The 23,973-nt window shown below is 36.6% G+C and overlaps 1 protein-coding gene across 1 annotated transcript in view; it reads right to left on the reverse strand.

Moving 5' to 3' along the window:
• Window positions 1-23,973, reverse strand: part of CNTNAP2 (contactin associated protein 2) — a 1,023,368-nt gene that overhangs the window by 168,178 nt on the left and 831,217 nt on the right. The window contains exon 15 of the mRNA XM_058800058.1: window positions 4,401-4,528. Within this exon, the coding sequence (XP_058656041.1) occupies window positions 4,401-4,528 (128 nt within the window). The remainder of the gene's footprint in view (window positions 1-4,400; window positions 4,529-23,973) is intronic.

A 23,973-nucleotide genomic window follows, 5' to 3' on the forward strand; every position in this document is an offset into this window, starting at 1 on the left:
ACCAACTCTGCTGGAACATTCCAAAAGGAGCAAAGCCAGGAGTGATAAGCTAATGAAACAAAGCATCAGTAATGAAAGCAGTAATAATGAACCATAATCAATATCACTGAAAAAAAGAACTCAAGGTATATTTCCCCTGAACACATATGCATGGTTATATGCATACAAGCTCAAAAAAATGTCAATGCCCTGATGGAAGAACTGAGTTTTGATTTGTTCCTGAACTTCTGTTATCTGTCAAGGGGACATTTTTTGTCTGTCTCTGCAGGTTCTACAAGCACACTGCTGATACTGGTCTTCATGAAAACTTAGCTTAGAAAGAACCACAGTCAGTGCAGCTGCTTCCTCCTCCACATTTTGAAGATTACAGATAATAGAAGTAATATACAAGAAAATGATTCATGGCTCAGAAATCAAAGTCTTACTGAGAGGATAAAAACTGTACAGCCGAGGAGATGGAAAAAACATAAATCTGAGCTGTGTAGAAAACATCTCCCCTTTAAATTCTGTCTTTGCTATAGAGGAAATGGGACAAAAGGAAAATAGACTCAAGGAGAAAAGCAAATCTAGAGCAGAATAGTCAGTCTATTCCCCTCTGGGCTTATAAAGAACAAACTCAAATCAAAATCCTTGGAAGTCCTTGGGAAGAGGATACTCTTAGCAGGTAGCAAATATAGAAGCTTTTTGAAAACTGGTATTTTCCTAAGGGGAATGAAAAAAATTCTTCAGAAGGTGCCAGAAGCCACAAAAGTAATTTTGATTCAATATGATTATCAATAAAATCTCTGTAGCAATAGCCCCACCATGGCAAGCTAAGTTCTTCAGTTTGGTTTCAAAAGAAATTACCAGATCTGCTTTTGAAGCCTTGATCTACCACCTCAGGCTGAGCTTAGACACAAAAACCCCCTCAGTACACTTGTGTTTTGGGAAAAGACTCAAGGTGCCCCTTTGCATTACAGTGAAATAGCATAGAGAGATGGACAAGGTATTTCTATTACCGGTTGGCCCAGGTTAAATGCAGGGCTGCTGTGGAGTCAGCTAATAAGTGTTAGAAAAACTGTAACAGGTCTGTAAAGGGATTTTAATCAGTGTCTCAAGGTTAACTGAAGAATAAAAATTATTAATTTGTCATTCTATTGCGCCCTTTTTTCTAGATCCTGCATAGAATAACTTTACTTCAGGGAAAACAAGAGTAGTTCCCTTATCCAGTATTACTGTGGAGACTAAGGACAGGTTTTCTTTATTTATACTTTAAATTCCAGTTCTGCTAAGAGGAGATTGTGCTGATAAACTGCCACTGTCATTCTGTAAGTACAACACTCACAGAGCTGTGGGTAGGAAGGAGTGCTTTGCTTTAAGTCTGTGTAGAGTGGACATCTGCTGAAAACCTTGCTTGATTTTGAATCATTGCAATACAGTGTCAAAACCCCCCACTAAATTAATTTCCTCTTTGTGCACGTGTTCTCTATGAAATTGGATAAGTTTGCTTCCCTGGTAGATCACCACTTGGAAAAATCATTAGATATTAAGAAAGCATTCCTCAACACTAAAATGGCAAATAGAAAAGAGACATCCTGCATATTTATTCCAAGGTGTAAAATAGGCCCCAGACCAGATTTATGGGATTTTTGCCACAGTGACTGGATGAGACTTCATCATTCTGATAGAATTCAGCCACTTAAGCAGATCTTTAGAGGGGTAATAAAGGCCCTTTTTGCTGACTGCTTTTCATAATGCAAGTAGTGTTTTGTGAGGCGCAGTTAAATATGAAAAATACTTCTGTAACACGGAGGTGTGTAATCATGCATAAACCAGTTTTCTGATCCTTATCTCCAACAATAGCTGCTATTCAAGAACAGCCTTAATTAGGTAATAAATTAGGCAAAAATAAAAATGTGATCGTCATTTATGGGACCAAAATAAAACCTATATTTCTGAAAGAAGAATACAGTTATTTTTGCAACAGGAAAATAGTTATGATTCTGCAATCTTCCTTGTTTTGTGTCAAAACAAATTGCACTGAGCTGAATGATTTTCAGGTTTACTTTGGTCAGTCAATAGTGTAGGAACAGTTAATTGTTGTGGCTTCTGCTGATTAATGGATCCTTGAGAATTTGATGAGCATGGGAAGAAGTGAATTGTATGAAATGACAAATATCTTTGCTTTCTTTAATCCTCTTTGCTCTCAGATATTTCAGAGCTTTCAGCTGTCTCTTTTTAAGGGCTGCAAAGTCCATTAGCTCTATGGCACCCTTACTGTTGTACTCAGGTACAGCTGTGAATTGGCCCAGGTGACATGTCCCTGTCCCTAGATGTTACAAAATGTTAGCTATGAGGTTTGTGGCAAATTAGTCCACAATTCTTCTGGGAAAATATCACTTCATGTGCTGCAAAACATCACTGGACTATGGATTAATGCAACCCATGGTATGGACAACCCTCAGGACAAGACAAATTAAAATGTCACAGTATTGGCTGCAACCACAATGAGAAATTCTTCTAAATAGGTAAATATTTATTTGGCTGATTACTTTTTCTACCCTCCTTGCAAGCAAAACAGAAATTTGTATTTCTTAGTCTTCATAACTAGAACTGAATTTCATTTAAACATGCAACTGAATTTAACTGAACACATGAACTGTGCTGTGATGACACTCAACATCTTTAGTACTAATAATGTTGGTTTTGATGCATGCAACACACACACTCACACACACACACACACACACACAAATAAATTGGTTTATGGTTTGCTGTTGTTGTTTTTAATCCTTTCCCAGAAATTTGGTACTTTGGATCTTTCTTCAAAATTGGAATAAAAGCACAGTTTAAAATTTTGGAATTTTCTCTGGAATGGAAACCTTGTTTACCACAAGGTGAAACAGCAGCTGTTGCATACACTGAAGAAAGAATACAAAGGGGAGTGCTTAGTAAATGCACTGGGAATATAAAACAGGAGCTTGGCAAAGGACTGGGGTCTACACTACCTCCTGTGAGAAAAATTATACTAGACTTTTGACAGTAATATATGGTCATGGAAGGAAATTCAAATTTATTCATAGGCAAAGTTTTTCAAAAACTATGAATCATATCTGTAAAGTTCATGGAGAAAATTAAATTAATCAGGATGGTAGGAATACACCCGTTCAGTTTCCCAAAAGGCTGTGTCACTCAGTCACACTCTAATAAAGGCTATTGCCTGCTCAGATGAAGTTTCATTTATACTAATATTTAGAAATGGCTCACACTTTAGAGACTGACATTTCTAGAAGCACTCAAATTCAGAATATGAGGAATATGGGTGCAAGAAAAATAATATTTGTTATTTTTTATCATCAGTTGTAAGAGCCCATTACAAAAATGTTTATTGAACATAGATGAGACACAAACACAGACTGACCTGTGATTGGTCAAACACCATAAATAACAAGCAACAAATATATGAGGTGAATACTTCTGCATCATGTCTATCTTACAGGCTGAGTTATAGTACTCTTTATTGTGAATGGGTTTTATATTATTTATAGATCACACAAATATTACTTGTTTTAAATTAAATCAGACAACCTTTGTTTACCGCACCTATTATAAGAGAACTGCCTTAAAACACAGAGGACAAATGAAATGTGTGTCAATTGCAGAGTCTGAAGTTTTGAAGTGTGATTTAGAAGGGTCTTAAACAGTTGCTCTGCCTTTGCTAGTAAATTTCACCTCCTGAAATATAAAATAGACTGAAGCAAGACTACAATTTTCCTCAGTGCATTCCAATTTTGAGTGTGTGTGCAGTGGAAATTCATACATGAAACTGATTTACTCTATCAGTAGATGAAAATTCATACATGAAACTGATTTACTCTATCAGTAGATGATCAGACTGGAGGATGTACACCCCTTATCATCACTCAGCGTGGAAACCAGAGACTGCAACAAAAAACTCCCAATGCTTTTCGTGGAAACATCTAGTCCTGATACAGTTAGCATCTGGTAACAATCTTGTCAAACTTTGTACACTTACAGCCAGAGATTACAGTGATGAGTTTTGCCATCATTTATAGAAGCACAGTAATGATAATGATGCTGACAAGAGTGCCCAAGAGAAGCACAGATGTGGAGAGATATTATTATGCAATCTGTATTACTGCTCATCTACATAAACTTAGTTGAATAATCCAAGTTGCCACATTTACCATGAATTAAAGAAGAATACTGATATTATAAATGAAATGGTAAGCCATTATATGTGTATTTTTATAGACAAAATTTCTCAGATCACATTATACTTCCATGGCAAAAGGCCTTTTGAGCAGACAGCCATAATTTCCCATGGAGTGTCTCCAAAGTTACCCCTTTCCAACTGAGTTTCTACCCAGGAGCAAGCAGAAGGAAACCAGAGAACTCACGATCTCCTTGGCAGCGCACGGGACCCACGGACACCTTGGCTTCAGACCCAGGCCGGTCCAGGTCTCCAACCACCACCTGGCTGACTGGTAGGTGCTCTTTGTAGGACAACATCCCACTGTCTTTCCTCCTGAATTACAGAGACACAAAAGGAAAGCAATTGTGAAGCCTATGGAATTATTTTCCTTGATCTAAGCACCAAACAAACAGGTATGCAACAATTGCATGCAACTCAAACCTCATTTTAGTTAGCAAGACCACAAAAATTCAATTTATAGTCATGTCTTTGAGCTCCTCATTTCAACTGCAGCAAGTAACCCAGTGCTTTTTTCACGCTTAGACCAAATCACTCTGCACAGTTGCAATATTTTTCCTTTATTATTTCAAGAGATGAACCCAACTGGCATAGAGTGTTCTTTCTTCCAAATAGAAAATGAAATAAGCAATATTTAATGGGGTACTTTGTCTCTCAGCTGGTTTGCCTCTGTGGGGTTTTTTGGTTGCAATATTTTTTTTGTTGGCTTGTATTCTTTGTTTTGTTCTGTTTGTGTTTTTATTTGTTTTTTCTGTATAAACACACACATAAAAGGCAAAATTATGAACACAGGAAAAAATGCCCTATATATAGTGTTAAGATTATAAATTTTTGACAGAAAAGAAAGAAAGAGGAAACAAATTCATCTATTTCTCTCTCTTTTTCCCCCTCTTTCTAGCTTTATCCTGCCATGTAATTGGGTATCTAAAGCAAGGAACTTTTTGATCTAAAAAAAAAAATCAATTCCTTTGTTCAAAAATATCACAGGATTAAGGATGAATTCAGTATCTAGAAAAGTTAACTGAACCGCACAAACTATAACTGAGAACTTGTAATGATTTCAGGAAAATGAAAGCCTTTTTCATCTCTAACTTGGATGAGTCCAAGATCGTACTCATTATGTTGCTAATAACTGGGCAGCGCAGCAGGGATCTGCACGATCTCTGGTAATGTTCAGAGTCTTACAGCAGGACCAGCACTGTTTTCCTGTAGCATCTCCAGTCATCACCCTTATTTGGTCCATCTGAAGAGATGGAAACTGAAACATTTTTTTAAAAAGGAGCACAACTGAATTAGTTAAGAAAATAGCCATCACATTTTCGAACAACAGCTCACTGGAACCAAGTCTGTTCTCTGTGATGAAGAGAGTAATTAGAGATTTAATTAGTAGAGTTTTCCAAATAGCAGGTGACTGTTTTACTTAATCTGTGCGTTCTTCCCCTTCAGACAACTTGCTCCTTTGTGTAATGTGACTCTTTGAGTTGCTGAGATCATTAGCCCTCTTTGGATGGACACAGCTGCAGCAGGTGCTCTGTCGGTGAGGCTGCTACAGGACATTGATAGAAAGGGACGAAAATGGAGAGCAGGAACCCTGGCAGGCTGCTCCTGCACATTGTGATCATCCCCAGATCGCCATGCCCTTTACAAAGCATCCTTTTCATCAATTTGGAGACAAGCAGTATAAGAAAAGAAAGATTAAAGGACTTTCCATTTGAGAAAGAAAAAAGTGAATAACAAAGGCAGGTATGTAGACCTAATCTTTGTCACTGCTAAAGACTGCATCCTTGGGACCCACTCTCTCCTAATAGACGATAAATGTAGGTCATCACTTTACTCTTTATGAGGTTTTCCTCTGAGACTGGCTTTCTCTCCTGATTTTTTCTCTTTCAAAGAACATTTTAAAGTTGGACATATCCATTTAAAATAAAGAATTCTTCGAAGAGTGGTAAAAGAAAATTATTGGCATTTCCCTTCCTTCCTTCCTTCCTTCCTTCCTTCCTTCCTTCCTTCCTTCCTTCCTTCCTTCCTTCCTTCCTTCCTTCCTTCCTTCCTTCCTTCCTTCCTTCCTTCCTTCCTTCCTTCCTTCCTTCCTTCCTTCCTTCCTTCCTTCCTTCCTTCCTTCCTTCCTTCCTTCCTTCCTTCCTTCCTTCCTTCCTTCCTTCCTTCCTTCCTTCCTTCCTTCCTTCCTTCCTTCCTTCCTTCCTTCCTTCCTTCCTTCCTTCCTTCCTTCCTTCCTTCCTTCCTTCCTTCCTTCCTTCCTTCCTTCCTTCCTTCCTTCCTTCCTTCCTTCCTTCCTTCCTTCCTTCCTTCCTTCCTTCCTTCCTTCCTTCCTTCCTTCCTTCCTTCCTTCCTTCCTTCCTTCCTTCCTTCCTTCCTTCCTTCCTTCCTTCCTTCCTTCCTTCCTTCCTTCCTTCCTTCCTTCCTTCCTTCCTTCCTTCCTTCCTTCCTTCCTTCCTTCCTTCCTTCCTTCCTTCCTTCCTTCCTTCCTTCCTTCCTTCCTTCCTTCCTTCCTTCCTTCCTTCCTTCCTTCCTTCCTTCCTTCCTTCCTTCCTTCCTTCCTTCCTTCCTTCCTTCCTTCCTTCCTTCCTTCCTTCCTTCCTTCCTTCCTTCCTTCCCTCTTTCACAAAACCAGCTAATATTTCAGCTCCAAATCACGATGTGAGAGGGCAGCAGTTTTCCTGTCACCAATAGCTTTCACTTTCTTTGAAGGAAATAGAAAGGAGCAGTAACAATTTTCTCCCTCTTTACTGATAATTTTTACTCCTTTTAATATTTTATTTATGCACTTAGAGTTTAAAGTGTTGCCATGACAATAATTGTTAGAGTTTTTTTCAGAAAGAGCCTTATTTTCTGGTCATCACTTACTTGTGTCATCATTGTAGCATTTTCCCTCATAATGAAACTACTGAGGACTGGGAGTGTTGAACTAAGAGTTGAGAGAGGTGAATTGCCTTTTCACCAGCAGAACCTGGGTAGTTCTTTCCCTCTTAACAAAAATGGGATAATGATGATTTTTGGGCCACTCATGTGCAAATAAGACAAATAGACTCAGAGACTGAATGGCTGTGTTAGGCTTTTCTAACATACTTGTAGTTCCTCTGGACTAATAATAATCAGTGCTGACAAAATCAAAAAAGTTTTAAACTCAAGAATGATTATTATGCTTGACTTTGTACAACACACTTAGAAATAATCACAGCTCGAACACTCAATTCCTGCAAGTGATAATGCTTCTTCTGACGGTATTTAAAGACTTTGCACATTAATAGGGTGGAGAAAGTCTCTGAAGTTTTTCCTCACCAAAGAAAATCCCCTCAAGAGAATAAAGATTGAATTCAGAGAGTGTCATATTCCTATTAATAGCCAAATGGGAGATGAATGAATCTGATCAAATCCTGTAATTATTACCAGGAGATATTGATGAAATCTCAGTGTAATTTTCTATTCCTAATTTCTTTTCCTATATATAACAGTCTGCAAAGTGCTTCAGGGTGCCTTTGAATGAAAGTAGCAGATATTAGTGTGAGATTTATCATTGTTTTGATTATGATCATCTACTTAATCTTTATAAGCATTCAGTAGTATGTAAAAAAGAAATGCATTTTATATGTATCAGTAAATGACATATTCAAAGTAATGATAAAATCCTATATCATTATTAATTTGTTTATATAATGATTTAATGCAACCAGACTACTGCTACTGGAGTAATTCATTTTCTCTGATTTTGTTAGACATCACTTAATTATCAGCCCAGCCATACAAAATAAAACAAGTAAGAATGTACTACAGGTAGGAATGGACTCAGTTTTAAAAGATATGGTTTCATGACTTGAGGAACTGAAGTTATTTTGATAATACAAATAAAACACCTACTGGACTGAAAATGAAGTGTTAAGCACATATAATTTGGTGATTAGTAGTGGTTTGAAGAATGCAAACTCCAAAGTATGACAATTTCAAAGGTATATAATTTTCCACCTCTCACAAGACCCAGGTTTTACTATGTGAGCACCTCTGTATAAATCCCTGCATTTCCATAATCTGAGGGAGGTATAAAGCAGTTTAGTCCACTTAGGATCTGCAAACCAGTGCCTGTAAAAACATTGTGAAGGGCACAGGCATACTAAATGCTGGTATTTTCTCTCATCCAAAAATATCTAGCAAGAATTTTATTTATATTAAAACTACTAAGCAGAATGAATATTACAGAGAATTTAATGAACAATGCAACTTTGGCAGCAAATGTAATAATCTGGAAGTGAACTACTTGGAAATAAACAAGATATAATTAACAAAAACTAGGGCAAACAAAAACTAGGATTGAAGCAAAACGAATGAAAAAAATTTTGACAAAATTTAGCTAACTTTTTAATAGTCATGTTATGGAGCATTAAAGCCACACTTTTGGATTCACCCTACACCCAGGGCTCTGCCCTTTGGAATTATAAACTGCAGACCATATACTCTAGGACAAAAGTTTTTATTTGCACTGGGTTTTGCTGTTTTCAGGTATCCTTACAGCTCTTTTGTCCCTTTCCCACGTCTTGTCACGTCAGATGCCCTTATATGTTAAGTTGGAGCTAATGACTCACCCTTGATTTGTCTGACAAGGGGTATTATGGAAAATTCCTCATTACTGTACAGGGTCATAAAAACTGACAGAAGGTCATAACTCAATTTAATATTTTTCAATACTCTGGCATTGGACAGGATAAGATCCTTGGAAATATGTGTCTCCTAAAAGCAAAAGAAGGAGGGACTTTTACAGTTAAGACTGATCTTAAGGCAATTAAGCTTTTCTAGCATGCATAAAATATTTTTACTTTTGAGGCCACTCACCTCCTGAAAGGCTAAACAATTTGATCAAAGATCATCTAATCCCAGCCCCCAAATTACTGACATGAATCCCTACTTTGGCTTCTATTAGTAAAGATGAATTATGCTAAAGACGTGAGGCTGATGGTGCAGCATTCATAAGTAATCCTGGTTTAGAAATTACAAAGGATTGAGTTGACTAGATCAAATTAATTTAAGGGGAGATACACTGAGAAATTGGTCAGAAATATGTCTCATTTAAAAAAAATCCATCAGGAAGGAGACTGAGAGAGTTGACACTGGTTCTACAGATTCTCTTGCCTGAAAGGACTTCTTGACTTTCCTTTCAAATGGGAATTTGTGAGAAACTGAATAACCACAGAGAAAGGTGAATAATAGAGAGAGAAAATGGGGCTCTGCTTTCATTTGAACAATATGGAATCAGTTTCCAGTGAAAATCCTGTTCTCAGTATTTGCTCATATTCCAAAAGACCATTTGAGAGAGAAAGTTTCTTCAAGCAGAGTGGCACCTCTTAAAATCTTAATTTCTTTAGTGCTATTTTGAAGCAATAAAAGAAATGTATGGATTCTCTTCTTTTGAGGTCCAGCAACTCTTCTGACTTGACTTTGAATTTTTCTTATTTCTATACTGAGATATTTTTAGAAGGAAATCTAGGAATTCTACCATGCTCTAACTGATCTTTGCATCTGTCAACAATTTAATCAATTTTATGTTGGGGTTTCAATTTTTTTAAAGTAAGTCAGGGAACATATGTGGCATTTCCTTTAGAAGAAATGCTAAATTGGGATGCCCCTTTCACCTTGGGTAATTACAGAGACAAGATTACTTGGGATTCAGCTGAAGCCAAGAAAAGAAACTTCTGTGAATGTCGAGCTGGAAATGGATGACATGGAAATTTTTAAAGGAAAAATTGACATTGGAAAGGGCAATACATTGCTCAAATATTTTTTTCCTGTTAGTTCAATCTCATTTGGCATTTTAAAATCAGTATTATTTGTTCTCAAAATATTTCAAAATCAGAAAATTAGTTTAAAAAAGAGTAGTTTATGAAAATATTAAAAGTATCCCACAATTAACAATGTCGCAAATGTTTTCTACTCATCCTAAAGTTTTAAATGCTTTGTTTTATGACAGAAATGAGAAAACTCTCCTCTGAAGAGGTCTAATCAATTGAAGAACAATAAAATAATGCCCCATTCAGCTACTCAACATGCCCCAGGAAGTGAAAGTCTTTCTTTGTATATCACTTTGACAAAGAGAAACCTACATTTCTTCCATGATCCCCTCACAGATGCTGAACTTTTATATGGAACAGCAGGCTACTGCAGCTCTGAAGGAAAAAAATAATAAAGAACTCTACTATTTTCACTTGTTTAAAAACTACCTAATTTAAAACACCAAGAATTTTAATTACACTTCTCTATATCTGAATGCATTACAGTGATGGTAATATTTTGATGTGTGGACACTAGAATATTTTTAATATTTTAAATATTTTAAATATTTTTAATATCTACACTACTCAAAGTACTGTTGGAAGCTCTGTGCAGATAAATGATGAATTCTTTGCTGCATCTATTCTACTAACCACAAGTCTTTGGATCACATCCTATCAAACTATCAGACCAAACGAACTTCTGGCAGGATTTTTAGGGCACAAGGATCTGTATTGGAAGAAATATTAAAAATCTCAGAGCAGCAGCTCAGAGGCTTCATTTCTCTGAGTTCTTGACAACTTTGACAGTTTTATTTTGTATGACTGAAAGAGCTAAATAAAAATAATTGACTATGGCATGACAAAATAACAGATGGCTATAGTTAATGCTGACTTCAGCCCCTATATGCCAGTTGAGTTCAATACTGTACTGAAGTGCATAACTTTGTGTTGAATTTGGTCCAGAAAACTGAAAGAAGTATGGTACTTACTGCATCCAGAAAATGTCACTAAAACCCAATTGCATGAGCATCCACCACTACTCCTACCCTCCCACTGGCACTTCCTGCAGTGCTCATCCTCACAGGGCTTCCATACATATACCTCGTACAGAAGTGAAACAAACCTATGGCAGGCCCATTGGGAATATATGGATGCTGTGACTTAGCTCGTGTCCTGAGTTGCTTGTATAACTTTGACATAAAATGTTTTGAGAAAAGGTTTATACTGATCACACCCTGGCATGAAGTGCTCGATTAGACAACCTCACAAAATCTCCATATGTATGGTAAGAGTGACCAAAGGAGGGCATTGAAGCAGGTCAGGTGTCTGGAGCACAAGTCCTGTGAGGAGCAGCTGAAGGAGCTGGGTTTGTTTAGCCTGGAGAAGACTCAGGAGAGACTTTATCACTCTCTACAACTGCCTGACAGTAGGCTGTAGAAAACTGGAGGTTGGCATTTTCTCGCAAGTAACAAGGACAAGGGGAAATGGCCTCCAGTTACAACAAAAGAGACTTAGATTGGAAAAAAATCTCAGAATTTTCTGTTTGGGTGTGACAGAAAATTTAAGTTACTTGCTAGACGCCACATAGAAAAAAGCATACCAGCACCCCTCTTCTAAATAATAATCTAAATAGCCAATAAAAAGACAAAACATAGGAGAAGTAATGCCACATATTCTTAAAATTCCATGTTACTATTTGACTATTTATTTCCTTTCTGTAAAGGCCCCTACCACATCTGTACTGATTTTTAAGAAAACTTAGGTATTTGAGCCTATTTTTCAGTAAGCTTTCTCCATTCTACCTGACCTCAAAGTTTAATTGTGCCAACCACAACATCTTATTTTCTGTATCTATAATCAGTTCACATTCCTTAAATACTGTATTTCAAGGGTATTGCACATAATCTGTGGCCCCTCAAAAGATCTCAGTTTCAGTCCTTAGAGGGAAATATCACATTGTACTTTAATTTTGTCACCAGTCTCAGCCCCAGAAGATTGCTTCCCATTTTACTTTCATGAGTGAGTGGAAGAAGGCAAATCCCCAGCAATGATTCTTCTTTCAAGGTGGCACTTACCCCATCAGGACAGATGATCAGTTTTATTTAACCTTTCTTACATAGCACACAGCTTGTACATCTGTAGCTCTTTTCTCCTCACAAGGATTTCTTAACCTACTGCTGTTTGAAGCTGTAGGTTCAGCGATCCTACAAATTGTTAGTTTTTCTTTCTACTTATCTAATAAGTAGAGAAGTTGTTTCTAACTGAAAACCAATTAGTAAAATTAGTAAAAATTCATCTAAAAATGAATTCTGCATCAGGACTGTGATTTTTTGATGTTGTTGTAATAATTTGTTAGACCTATGAAAAGTAAAACCTTTAAATGATCCAGTGAGTAGATGGGGAATAAACAGCTATTTAAAATATGCCAAAGTCAAATGCAAGAATAAATTTGTAACAACTGTCACTAAACAAACACTCTACCAAAATGAAACCTTAAAAGATTATCTACAAATTGTGCTATAAACAAAATGAATGATGTTTCTGTGTCTACTGAGGAAGGAAAGTGGGGTCTATTATCATGAAAGCACTCTAGTTAGAAGAAGAATTAAATATCCCACTACAAAACATTTTAAATGTACACACTTTCATCAGAAATAATTATCTGAAACTGAATGCTCCAAGATATTCAAGCACATTTAAAGCAATGGTGCAGCATAGAGGTAATTAACAGATGTCTGTATTCATGATGTAAACACTTTGCTATCAAACACAAGCAAAACTAGGATACTTTCCCTCTGCTAGTAAACATGCACATATATCTCTTAGAATTGATTTAATTTCAATTAGATTCCTTTTTTAGTGCTTTTGCTAAGAAGATGGATGACCTTGGTTTCAAGTGATATGCAAATTTATCTGTAGGTTAATTTTTTCCTTACCTTTTTGTGTTTTTGTGATATCATTACCTCTTGTCTGTGGGTGTGCATATCTCCACACACAGTGGAGTAACTGGAGAAATGAGAAAGGGTACTACACAGGGTACTTACTGAAGTTTTAAAAAAATTGTAATTCCTGCAATGTGTTCAGCTGTGTCAGCTCCAGAGGCAGCTGGGTTCTGCAGGACTGTACACAGAGGTTCTCTCACTGCATTTACACAAAGCATTGTGAGAAAACTGAGTGACAGAGATTAGGATTTGAGCCACAGAAAAGTCATGGTATGCCACACTGTGTGCTAAATATTAGGCCAAATGCAGATGCCCTTGTTTAAAAAAATCTGTTTTGCTGCACTGACTGTAGAATGTCAAGCATTTGTTTAGCATTTTGTTGATCACACTTATACAGGATTAGTGACCTATTCATTAGCCAGATTGCTCCACTTTGTTGCTCTGGTGGGTTTTCATTATCCTTTCTGTTAGCCTTTGAGCTCAACTTTCCTTACATTACATGTCATCACTTTTTTCCTCAACAAAAGACTGGCACAAACTTAGCAGAACTCACCATTCATTTCCTAACACAATTCCATCCAAGCTCAGCCTGTCTCTTCCTAGCACAATACTGGATGAACTCCCCCAAGACTTTTTCTACCAATTCTGCTGTGACAACCCTGACTGCATGACTGAAATGGCTCTGGGCCACAGGTTTCTAACAACATGTGACAATATGGTCGTGAATAAAGGAGGATGATGATGAAGTGAGTGAGATTCCCCCTCCCTCTAAGAATGGAGCTTTTCAGGACTCCAAGCAATTCTGGGTAGATTTTACAGGGAAGCTGACCCTGAAGCAATCAAGTTGTGCTTCTCTGGTATTTCAGACTGTGACATTTTTTACCAGCGTAAGGTGAAGACAGAAATTAAAATAAAATATAATATAGGTAAAAAAGCCTAAGGCTCACAGTATTCACAGAGGGTGCACTGAGAGCCTTGCACATGCTGAGGTGCATTTCAGTGGCTGAGTATATGTTAATTTGCCAGCTGCTGATGCATCTTTCCTCACAGCTTAAATGTAGCTTACTGCAGATGCTTCTTACCTTAAGACAAACCTATGAGACAAATGTTGTCTCATGGACATAGGGATACCAAGAAATCTATCAGGTCTACCTATAGCAAAGACTATGCATGCAATGAAAGAGAGGTTGCAGCTCTCTGCTACAGCAAACAGCCACATCATCTAATGTCCTGCAGAATCTAAACATGTTTGTACTAGTTTAATCCAAGAGGGAGCCAATTATCTTTACAGTAGCATCTGTGGTTTTAGCTTTTGGTTTTGTGAGCAAACCACTCCAACACAGAGATGGTTTTGCTATTGATCAGCAGTGCTTACAGGGTCAAGGCCTTTCCTGCTTCTCACATCATCATGTGGAGGAGGAAGGTGAGATATTTGGGATGATGGCATTTGTCTTCCCAAGCAGTCTTTACACATGATGGAGCTCTGCTTTCCTGGGGATAACTGAAGACCTGCTTGCCCATGGGAAGTGGTGAATGAATTCCTTCCTTACTTTGCTTTGCTCAAGCTTGCAGCTTTTGCTTTATCTGGTAAACTGTCTCTACTGCAATCCAAAAGATTTTGGACTTTCTCTCGTTCATCCCAATGAGGGGCTCTGAGCAAACTGCTGTGTGGTGCTTAACAGCCTGCTTAGGAAGAATTTGTCTGTTCTTCCCCAACACTCTTATCTAAAAGCTATTCCAGAATGACATTCTTCATTGAAAATATTACATGGTGAACAGTACTTGCAGCATCCATTTAAAGAACTGTTTTCCATGTCTATGTTAAATCTTTTCCTGAATCTGTGTCTGCTTGCTCAGCCTCCTTTGGCAGCCAGTTCCAGGAGTTCACTAATGCAAAGTAGTACATTTTCCCCTTTGTTTAAATCAGGTCTCATCCCAGATAGCAGATTGGTGCCAGCTTTTGCTGTGTTTTACCTCTGCTTGTGAGCACTGTGTAACAGTGTACTACTGCATGTGAACCTCCCTTTGTTTCTTTTCCTTTGGCAAAAGACAAGAAGTGGTTCCATGTGTATGTAACAATACCCCTGTTCCTTCTAAGGAAGGGCACAAAGGGCACAAACTCAAGGGTACAAAACAGAAATGGGGTCAGCAAGGAAATTATGTTCACGTTATCTAACAAAACACCCAGTCATGGAATGGTTGGGATGGGAAGGGGCTTCCAGGGAACATCTAGTCTGACCCCCTTCTTAGCATTCCAGAAAGGTGTGAGTTAATAGTTTTAAAAGATGTTTATCTTTAAAAAAAACCCCTGTTTACAAAAAATAATAATCTGCTTTAAGATTATAGAGGAGTCACTGATAAGAAAGCAACACAGCCTGGAAGTTTGCTGACACATTCTTCAGCTGTATCAGTATAATTAATACTGAATTTACATGATTTTTTCAAGATCATGAGGAATTTGGAACCATTAATATATCAAAAGTGGAAACTGAAATTGGCTAAGAATCATGAGGAGGTAGGTCCTACAAGTTTTCAAGTAAATCACTGGAAAATTCTCAAAAAAGCTGAATAAGTACGAACGTTAATTAAAAGCAGGTTGAGCCTTTTTGTCTTCATTGTACAACTAAATGAAAGTTATAACTAGAGATATAATCATCAGTATGTCCATTTCCCCCTACAAACCTGAGCTATTTCAGTCACACATTATGTTTGTCACCTATAAAAGTGCTCCATATAAAAAATGTCTCAGAAGACTGAATCAGCATAAATATTGTATGTAGTAAAAGACAAGATTGGCACATGCATTCAGAAAACACACAACTTATTCAGCAACTGAAGCTGAACTACTACTGTGATAATGAAAGCAAAAAGAAAATAATGTTTTGCCTACATATTGGTTCCTTATAATATATATTTCATCATGTTTTGTAGATGGCAAGAGCAAAACTAACATTGAGTCAGAGAAGAAACAGACCCTGAATTTTACAAAGAACTGCAGCTTGTTCAGACTGCCTACCTGTGGAAAGTGAACCCACTCATATATCACCACAAAAGCATTGAATTTGTCTAGGAAACAAAACCAGCTGGCAGAAAGAGAAGAAAGTGTTTCCAGATGTTATTCTTTCTCCTGTTTACTGAAGGGGTTTTATTTGTTGGTTTGAAGGTTTTGTGTATTTTTTTTTGTGTGGAGTTTTTTTTGCCTATTGTTTTGTTCCATCCCAACAAATAAATATATTTTGAATCAAAGAATTTTCTTAACTTGTCTCAGTATCTCTTTCAAAATACTGAAAATTAAAAAAAACAAGGACTTTATAACCAATCATAAGATTGTTGCATCATTTTGCAACTAAATGAGGTCCCCCTAAATTTCAGGAAATCTACATAAGCCAGGAACAGCGCATCATTTCACAAATATTAGTAGACAATAACTGGAAGATCCCAGTATTATCAAGCCTAACCCATGCAAGCCCTGCAACTGGGCACATCACTATTCAGCTTGGACAGCCTATTGGATATACTAGAGGCAAAAAGTTATTCCTTACCCATTTCCTACAAATGAAAGAAGAAATAAAAATCTGAAGCATGCACTAGTAGTGTAACTTTCAATGTCTTTAGTTCAGACTTTTTATCCTCTTTATAACCATAGTGCTCTTCTGTGGCAATAGGAGAGAAAGCTGATTCTTTAAAAAGTTGTTAGAAATATCTGCTTTATTCAGCAACAGCTGGTTTAAATCAAACATTCCAGTCTTTGCAAAGGTGCTTGTCATCCTTACATCACCACATTACATCATGACAGTGGTCAAACACTGGCACAGGCTCTCCAGAGGGGTGCTGGGATGATCATCCTTGGAGGTGTTCTGGGCTCAAACAGACACAGTCCTCAGCCAGTTTGATTCCACCATCCCTGAGCAGCAGGACAGACTACAAGGGCTCAGGAGGCCACTTCCAGGCTGAATTACTCTGTGATCTGATGAGTGTGTGTATGTAGAGATGAGTATGGACAAGAGCTGAGCTCTCTCAAAGAGTCTCCAAAATTATCTGTCTTTACCAAAAGTATTTAATAAGCTTTTGTTGCCTTGCTTATTTTCTTCAATGATTATCTCAGTTCTTAACCTTAGAGTTAAGCAGGTCAATGTCTATCTTCATTCTAAACATAATTTTGCTTTTGTTCAGGTTTCAGAACAGAAGATGACACTTTTTCCTGTTTATAATTTAGGTTTGTTCTGCTTCACAGTCATCACATATAATTGAACAGTTATTATTATTATTATTATTATTATTATTATTATTATTATTATTATTAAAAAGGTAATAGTCAATATTTCTCAGCTTTCTGTTCACATTTGTCATCTTCTCTTGATTCAAGAGATTTCCATCAGTTGATGTTATCTTTGTTGTTGGCTTTTCAAGGTCCTTAAAGGAACATATCAGTTTTCTATTTGTAATGTCAGAGATTACAAAAAATGTGGGTTTTCAGCTTTTTTATTGAATGAAATGGCAGCAAAACATAAAGTCAGTTTTAAGAACATGATTTGTAAGTGTGCTGTGTAAATCAGGAATCTGGTTTTGATTCCTGAGTCTTATGAAATCCTTTAAACATTTCCAATACAATTTTGTTTCGGGAAAAGGTATCTTAGATTTGACATAAGATACTTGAATTCATTTTTTTTTCCAAAATGCTTTAGCTGAACAGATGAACTCTTGACCAGTAAATGTTATTATGAAATTTTATGTAATATTCAGCAAATAACTGGTTTTAGATATGTGATTTCATGTTTAGTGAAAGCATTTTAAACTTTTTCATAGAGATAATACCTACAAATCTGTTTATGCTTTTACATTGCCAAGAAAAAAATTTTCTTTTTCTTTGCATCTTTGCTTTCTTTGCATCATAGATATAGGTTTTGTATTTACTGTATTTTTTAATTACATTTTTAACACCGTCAGCAGATTTTAGTTTATTAACTTTATATCTACCTGCTTGTTTGAAAACTTGTTTTTTCTTCCTTTTTGTTTTGCTTTCTCTTTAATAATACATAAATATATATATACTTAAGTACTTCCATAAAGGAAATTGTATAACTTAAACAACAGCCCTAAGTCATAATTCAAAGAAGATTTTGTTTCCCTAATCTACATTTAGCATAATCCTGTAATCAACTTCCACTTAACTAAAAGTTGAGCAAAATATAGTATTTGTGATAAAGGAATACCAATCAGTCACTGTCCTGAGATATTGGTTTAGATAGAATAATTTCTTCCTAGTAAACCACTTGTTTTTCAGCAAAATATGAAAAAAAAAAGTCATTTCAATTCTATGAGGAAGCTGACTCATACAGACACACTTCTGCTGTAAAGAATCCATGTAGCATTTTAATTTCAGTTTAAAGAGTGTTGAAAAAAACTTGAGTTAAAAAGGCAACAAATTACCTTAGACGTGATTTACTAAGTCTCCACTGCACACTCAGACAGCTCTTAGAAACTTTGTGGGGTCTCCAGGGAGTGTCATTTATACTAATAGTTTTCATAAGTATAGCATTCAGCATGTTAACAGGAGGCAGGGAAAAAAAAAAAACAGCTGGAGGAGGGGTGGGGGAGAGGGTTGGGGGATGCAAAGAGATTTGCAGCTGGGACAAAACATCTAACCATAATTAATTACAGAAAAGTAGAAATTTTGAATGCTTAGGGCAAACCAGAAGGGAAACGTGAATGGTAACTAAGATAAACCCACACCTAGTCCATGACATTAAAACGGTTTATACAATTTAAGCTTTTTCTACAAGCCTAACTATAGATACAGATAGAAAAAAGGAAACAGTCTCCCTTTTCTCTAGATGTTAGAACCATTGCTTTTTTTGGCTCAATTTCCAGACTTTATGAAAGGTTACTTGATTGCTTTGAGTGTTTTTCACAGACAGTGTAATTCAACTTCCTCTTTAGAGTAAAATAATGCATTATGTATATAACAATCATTCCCAGGCAAACACACTGCTACAGGTGAGTCTTGTCTTTTTTTTATTTTCTGTTTCTTTATCAGTTCTTTTGCAGTGGCAAGAATCTGCTGGGCAAAATGAGAAAAAGACAAGAAACAATTCTTCCTTCAAATGCTGAGGTTTTGCAACTACCTCAGTGATGAACTGACAGGATATTTTGATCAATTGCTCTGAAGACAATATTTCCATTAAGTCTGGTACAAAAGAAATATCACAAGGGCTTATGAGTTCCCTCTTCCCCGAGATCCCCAACTCTCCCCCCATATGATTACTTCCATTCTTCCCCTTATATCTGTATATCTATCTGTATATCTGTATATCTGTATATCTATCTTTATATCTGTATATAATCTATATATGTATATATCTATATAGCTATATATCTATATATCTATCTATTTATATCTCCTGGTACACCAAAGAACAAGCAGTGAAAACAGATATATCTTTTATTTACACTGGAGGCACCTTCAGCTTGATGGACTCCCTTGTGATTGTTTCAGCTAAAATATGACTGCTAATAGTAATAACAGCTAATCATGTGCTGCAGTCTTCATCTACCTTATAACAGAGCTTGTCATATATTTCAGATGTCTTTACATTTGACTGAAGTGATTCAGAAATAAAAAAGTCAGGGGAGTTCTACAATTTAAGAAGAAAAGCTCCCTCTTCAAGACTTGAGCAGTGTCAGGTACAGAGTGAAATACATTGGGCTGGTCTGCATTGGGGTGATTTCATCTTCATAGCATGGCACTGAGGGCAAAGTTATTAGTCTTTAAGTAAGCCCATAAATAAAAGGTGGAGAAGGAGAAAATAATTGGCAGCTGAAAGTTCTGCAGTGCACCATGCCCAATGTACTCTGCCCTTACCTGACAAGCTGTGACAGTAAGGTCATTTGCTTTGAAGCTGGGACTACAAGCTTTTCATTCAGATTAAAAAGTCTGCACCTTTCTGTGCAAAATGTAGAAGACATTTTTGTTCTTGCTCACTTATTTGTCACTCACACTAATAATGAAGTTTAATAACAAAAAGTATACAAATGTGCTGGGAATTATGTTCCCAACCTCTGCATGATAGAATTAAAAATCATATATATCTGCCTTTTCATGTGCTAATTCATAACCCTCTCAGAAATTTCTTAGAATACCCTGAGAAAGACAGGACACTTTCAATAACAAAAAAGATATGCCAGAGAATAATTACAAATACCTAATTCTGATAGATTTTTTTTCTGTGCCCCTGTTAAATAATTCTTTAACTTAAGAAGACCTGGATGACACCATCTGTCTTTGACTAGCTGGAACTGAAGACAAGAAAACCTGAACAACAACACTGAGAAATGACGTTGGCAGCAGGATGAACACTCACTTTTTGTCTGACACTGATTTACAGAAAAAATTAATAAACAAGGATAATGTCTTGTCATCACTCTTCCCTTTAAGTTCTTCATTACTGTTAGCACTGAGAAATAAATGAACTCGAAGTCAAACAGGAATCATCCTCATCCTTAGGAGGTTGTTAGAGCTTGACCATTTGCACATTTACAGAAAGGTAAAAGACTCTGCTCATGATGCATGAGGCAGTACAGAATCCTGTTTCCTCATTCATGGTTCTGTATTGATTACAGGAAGAAAATCATCGTACACAGGAATGAGTAAGAAAGGGGTATTTTAAAAAAGAAAAGGCAGGTTGCCAAAGAGTTATTCCATGTCATATCAGTGCCCTCATTTCCTGTGTTTTCAGATTTGGAGAATGTTAAGACTTTGTTCCTCACGTCTGGTCACTGCCGTGAGCCAGAAGCCTTAGGGGAAAGGTTTTCCCTACTCCCAGTGAGTAGGATGATAGCTCAAGTCCAAGTAGGATCAGCTTGCTATAAATTAGGCCTGAATCAAGTCCCCAGGGTGAATAAAACACAAGTAAAATTTGAAAACCTCATGATTCATTGAATCTTGAAACTCCTAAACCCCTCAGTCTGTATCAGTTCAGGCTGGAAATCTGTCATTTCCTGTGAGCCACGTACCATGGCTGTTGTCAGTACTTGCATGGAACATCTCTAAAAGAGAAAGAGCAATCTAGGGGATCCTAGGTTTGTGTGGATCCTGGACTAGAGTTGCCAGCTCATTAGAAACACAATACAAGCTTTAGGGGCAATTCCAGACACCAAAGTCCTTCCAAGTCTACATAAAAGCAATAGCCTGAAAACTTACTGTGCAAGAAGTGCTACGCCCTTCATTGGTCCTTGAATTAAATTTTAAATCACTCAAATCAGTTTTATGTACACATTTATGGTAGTGAATACACAGCATTGAGGAATAAAAGAGTCCTTTTTTTATTTGCAGACATCCTTGCATAACAAAATCCTGAATTTTGGCCAGAATCCTGTAGTGGTACAAAGGCACAAGGAAAGGAGAGTTTGAAAGGTGATACTCAGCACATTTGTAGCGTGACCAGGAGTTCCACTTCAAAATTTCCATCTCCCAAACTTTTAATCTGTCTTTATCAGTAAAAAAATCATTCATCCTTTTCTTGGGGCAGAAGTAAAAAAGAAGAATGCATAAAGGACAAACACAAGGTATATATACTTTTTATAAATAAAAACATAGAACAGGTTATAAAAATAAGAGGATGGAATTTATTTAAGGAAGATTTCACATTTTTCAGCATGAAAACTCTGTTTCAATGTTGCATACCAGTTACATTTGATGAGCACAGCTGAGAAGCACAGGACAGAGAGCAGCCTATTTAATATCCAGTCACTTGACCCTTTTCCCTACTGCAGTAGTTTTAATGGCCAAATTGTAACTAGAAGGAATGAACTTCATGGCTTCTGGCTATCAGCTCATCTGTTGGTGAAAGTTTCAGCTCAAATACATAATTCACATGGAAAAAAATACTACCTAAGTATATTTCCTAAGGTTGCAATGCTTGGCTTTCTGTCTTTAGTATCCTTCTTCATGCAAATTTTTCATTCTGTGCCATTACATGCCGTCAAAGTGCTAAATTTTGACTGGAAACATATAACATTGGGTGTCAATGTCAATGTACAAAGGAACTCTGTGAGGTAACCTTAAAAGACATAAAAAAGCCTGTCTGGATTTGTAGGAGTACAAGAAAAACAGCCAGCTGAAATAGTGCAATTTGTCAGCTAAATTTCCCTGCCTTCATCAACAAAATTAATTAATTCCTTAAGCATAACTAAAAAAAAAAGTTTTGATATTTCAACTGTTACTTGATTAAGAGATATAATTACTGTATAAAATTACCAACAGTGTTTTCTTGTCTATCATTTCAAAAGTGGCCTTTATGTTCTGAAAAATCTTGAATGAAAGTTTTCAAAGTGCTGTGGCCTAATTCTACAAAGTTTCCTAAGTTTCTAGAAAATTGTGATTAATCATCTGATAAAGATGTGAAGTAAAACAGGGGCATTTTACAAATCTTATTAGATAATTTTCTGTTTGTTTGTTTTTTTGTTTGTTTGGGTTTTTAATTGGTTTTCTGATTTGTTTTGCTTTGTTTTGTTTATGTTTTGTTTTCTTTGGTTTTTTTTGGTGTCCTGTAATACAAACCAGTGTGTTTTCTTATTAAATACAGGCCTCTGTGTTGTGGCAAAAAAGTTTTGCAAGTTACTGTTTAAATATGAGGTTACCATATCTAATTGCTCGATTTTTTATGCAGTCAATCTGTCTGGTTTTATTGGAAATTTTTTTGTTTATATATACATACACACACACACACACACACACACACACACACACACACACATATATATATATATATATGATTCTAGTCATGCATGTGCCTCAATAGCACTTTTATAGTCCTTCAAGTTCTTTTAGGTATATTCAAATTTGATCCCTTTTACCTATTTAAGATTTCTCTCCATAATACTAGAAATAGCAACTAAATTTAAACAAAATGTAGCTGCATAGAGGCAACAATAAGTTCTCAGTTTGGTTTTCGTTTTTGTTTTCCACAAAGAATGTGTAGCTGAGACACTTCTGATCATGTAACACCTCTGTGGAAACTCCAGTTGCTGCCTAGATGGGAAAGTAATGGAAAAAGAAATACAGAGACATTGTTAGCAGCTTCTAACAAAGGACAGGAGAAGCCAGGGTCTTCTGACTATCCAGCTCTCTCAGCATCAGCAGCTCTGTTACTGAGAGCACACAAGGTTAAAGGACAGATGGATTTTCAAAAGTGCCTCAGGGAGTCAGGAACTGAAATTTCTATGATTTTGATGGTAATTATTACATGCTAAACTTAAACCTTGATGTCTACCTATAGCTCCAGGAGGCTTTAAAATCCTGTTAAATCTGGCTACAAATGACCCACCTGTCATTTCCATGGCTTCAGGCTGACACTTCAACATCCACCCATATTCCTGTAACTCAAACAACTCGTCATTCTGAGCTTTGTTTAGTCATCTTTACCCATGACCTGGAACTTTCTTTTGAAACTCCCTTTGTTGGACAAGAGTTGTGAAGGGAAGAGGGATGCATCCTGCAGAGTGTTCTGTAAAACACCTCACAAAAATAAAGCAATTTGACAGGCTCTGGAGAAAGAAACTTTAATATCCAAACCGTGAGATTATAAATAAGGTTCCTTCCACTGATTTTTTCCATTTGTCCAAAGCAGCTTTATCTGAAAATTCTGCTTAAACCCTTTTGATCATCTTTTGGGGCACCAAATAGTTCCTGTAAGATTAGCACCACACCAGAAGTCAGAAGTAAGGTCCATGACTGGCTTTGTAACCTGAGGTGCATTCACATCAGGAAGTGCTAAATGAAAAAGCTTCTTATGTCACCTTTTCTGAGTAAATCCTTGAACAGCATCATATTATAAGCCTTCTGACTTATTGTGACTTCTCTGAGTAAGAGACCCTGTGGTGTAGAAACTTTGGCCAATCTAGTCTTAACTGACCCTAGGCTCAAATGAGAGTAGGAATAAAAATTTCTTTTCAGAGCTTTACATTTGCTACTTAACTAGTACAGTGTGCCTATCTCTACAATGCCAGTCATTTTTTTAAAATGAACTGCCTGTATTCTAAT

Source organism: Ammospiza caudacuta, chromosome 1 (genome assembly GCF_027887145.1).
Source record: "Ammospiza caudacuta isolate bAmmCau1 chromosome 1, bAmmCau1.pri, whole genome shotgun sequence".
In the NCBI taxonomy this organism is placed as follows: Eukaryota; Metazoa; Chordata; class Aves; order Passeriformes; family Passerellidae; genus Ammospiza; species Ammospiza caudacuta.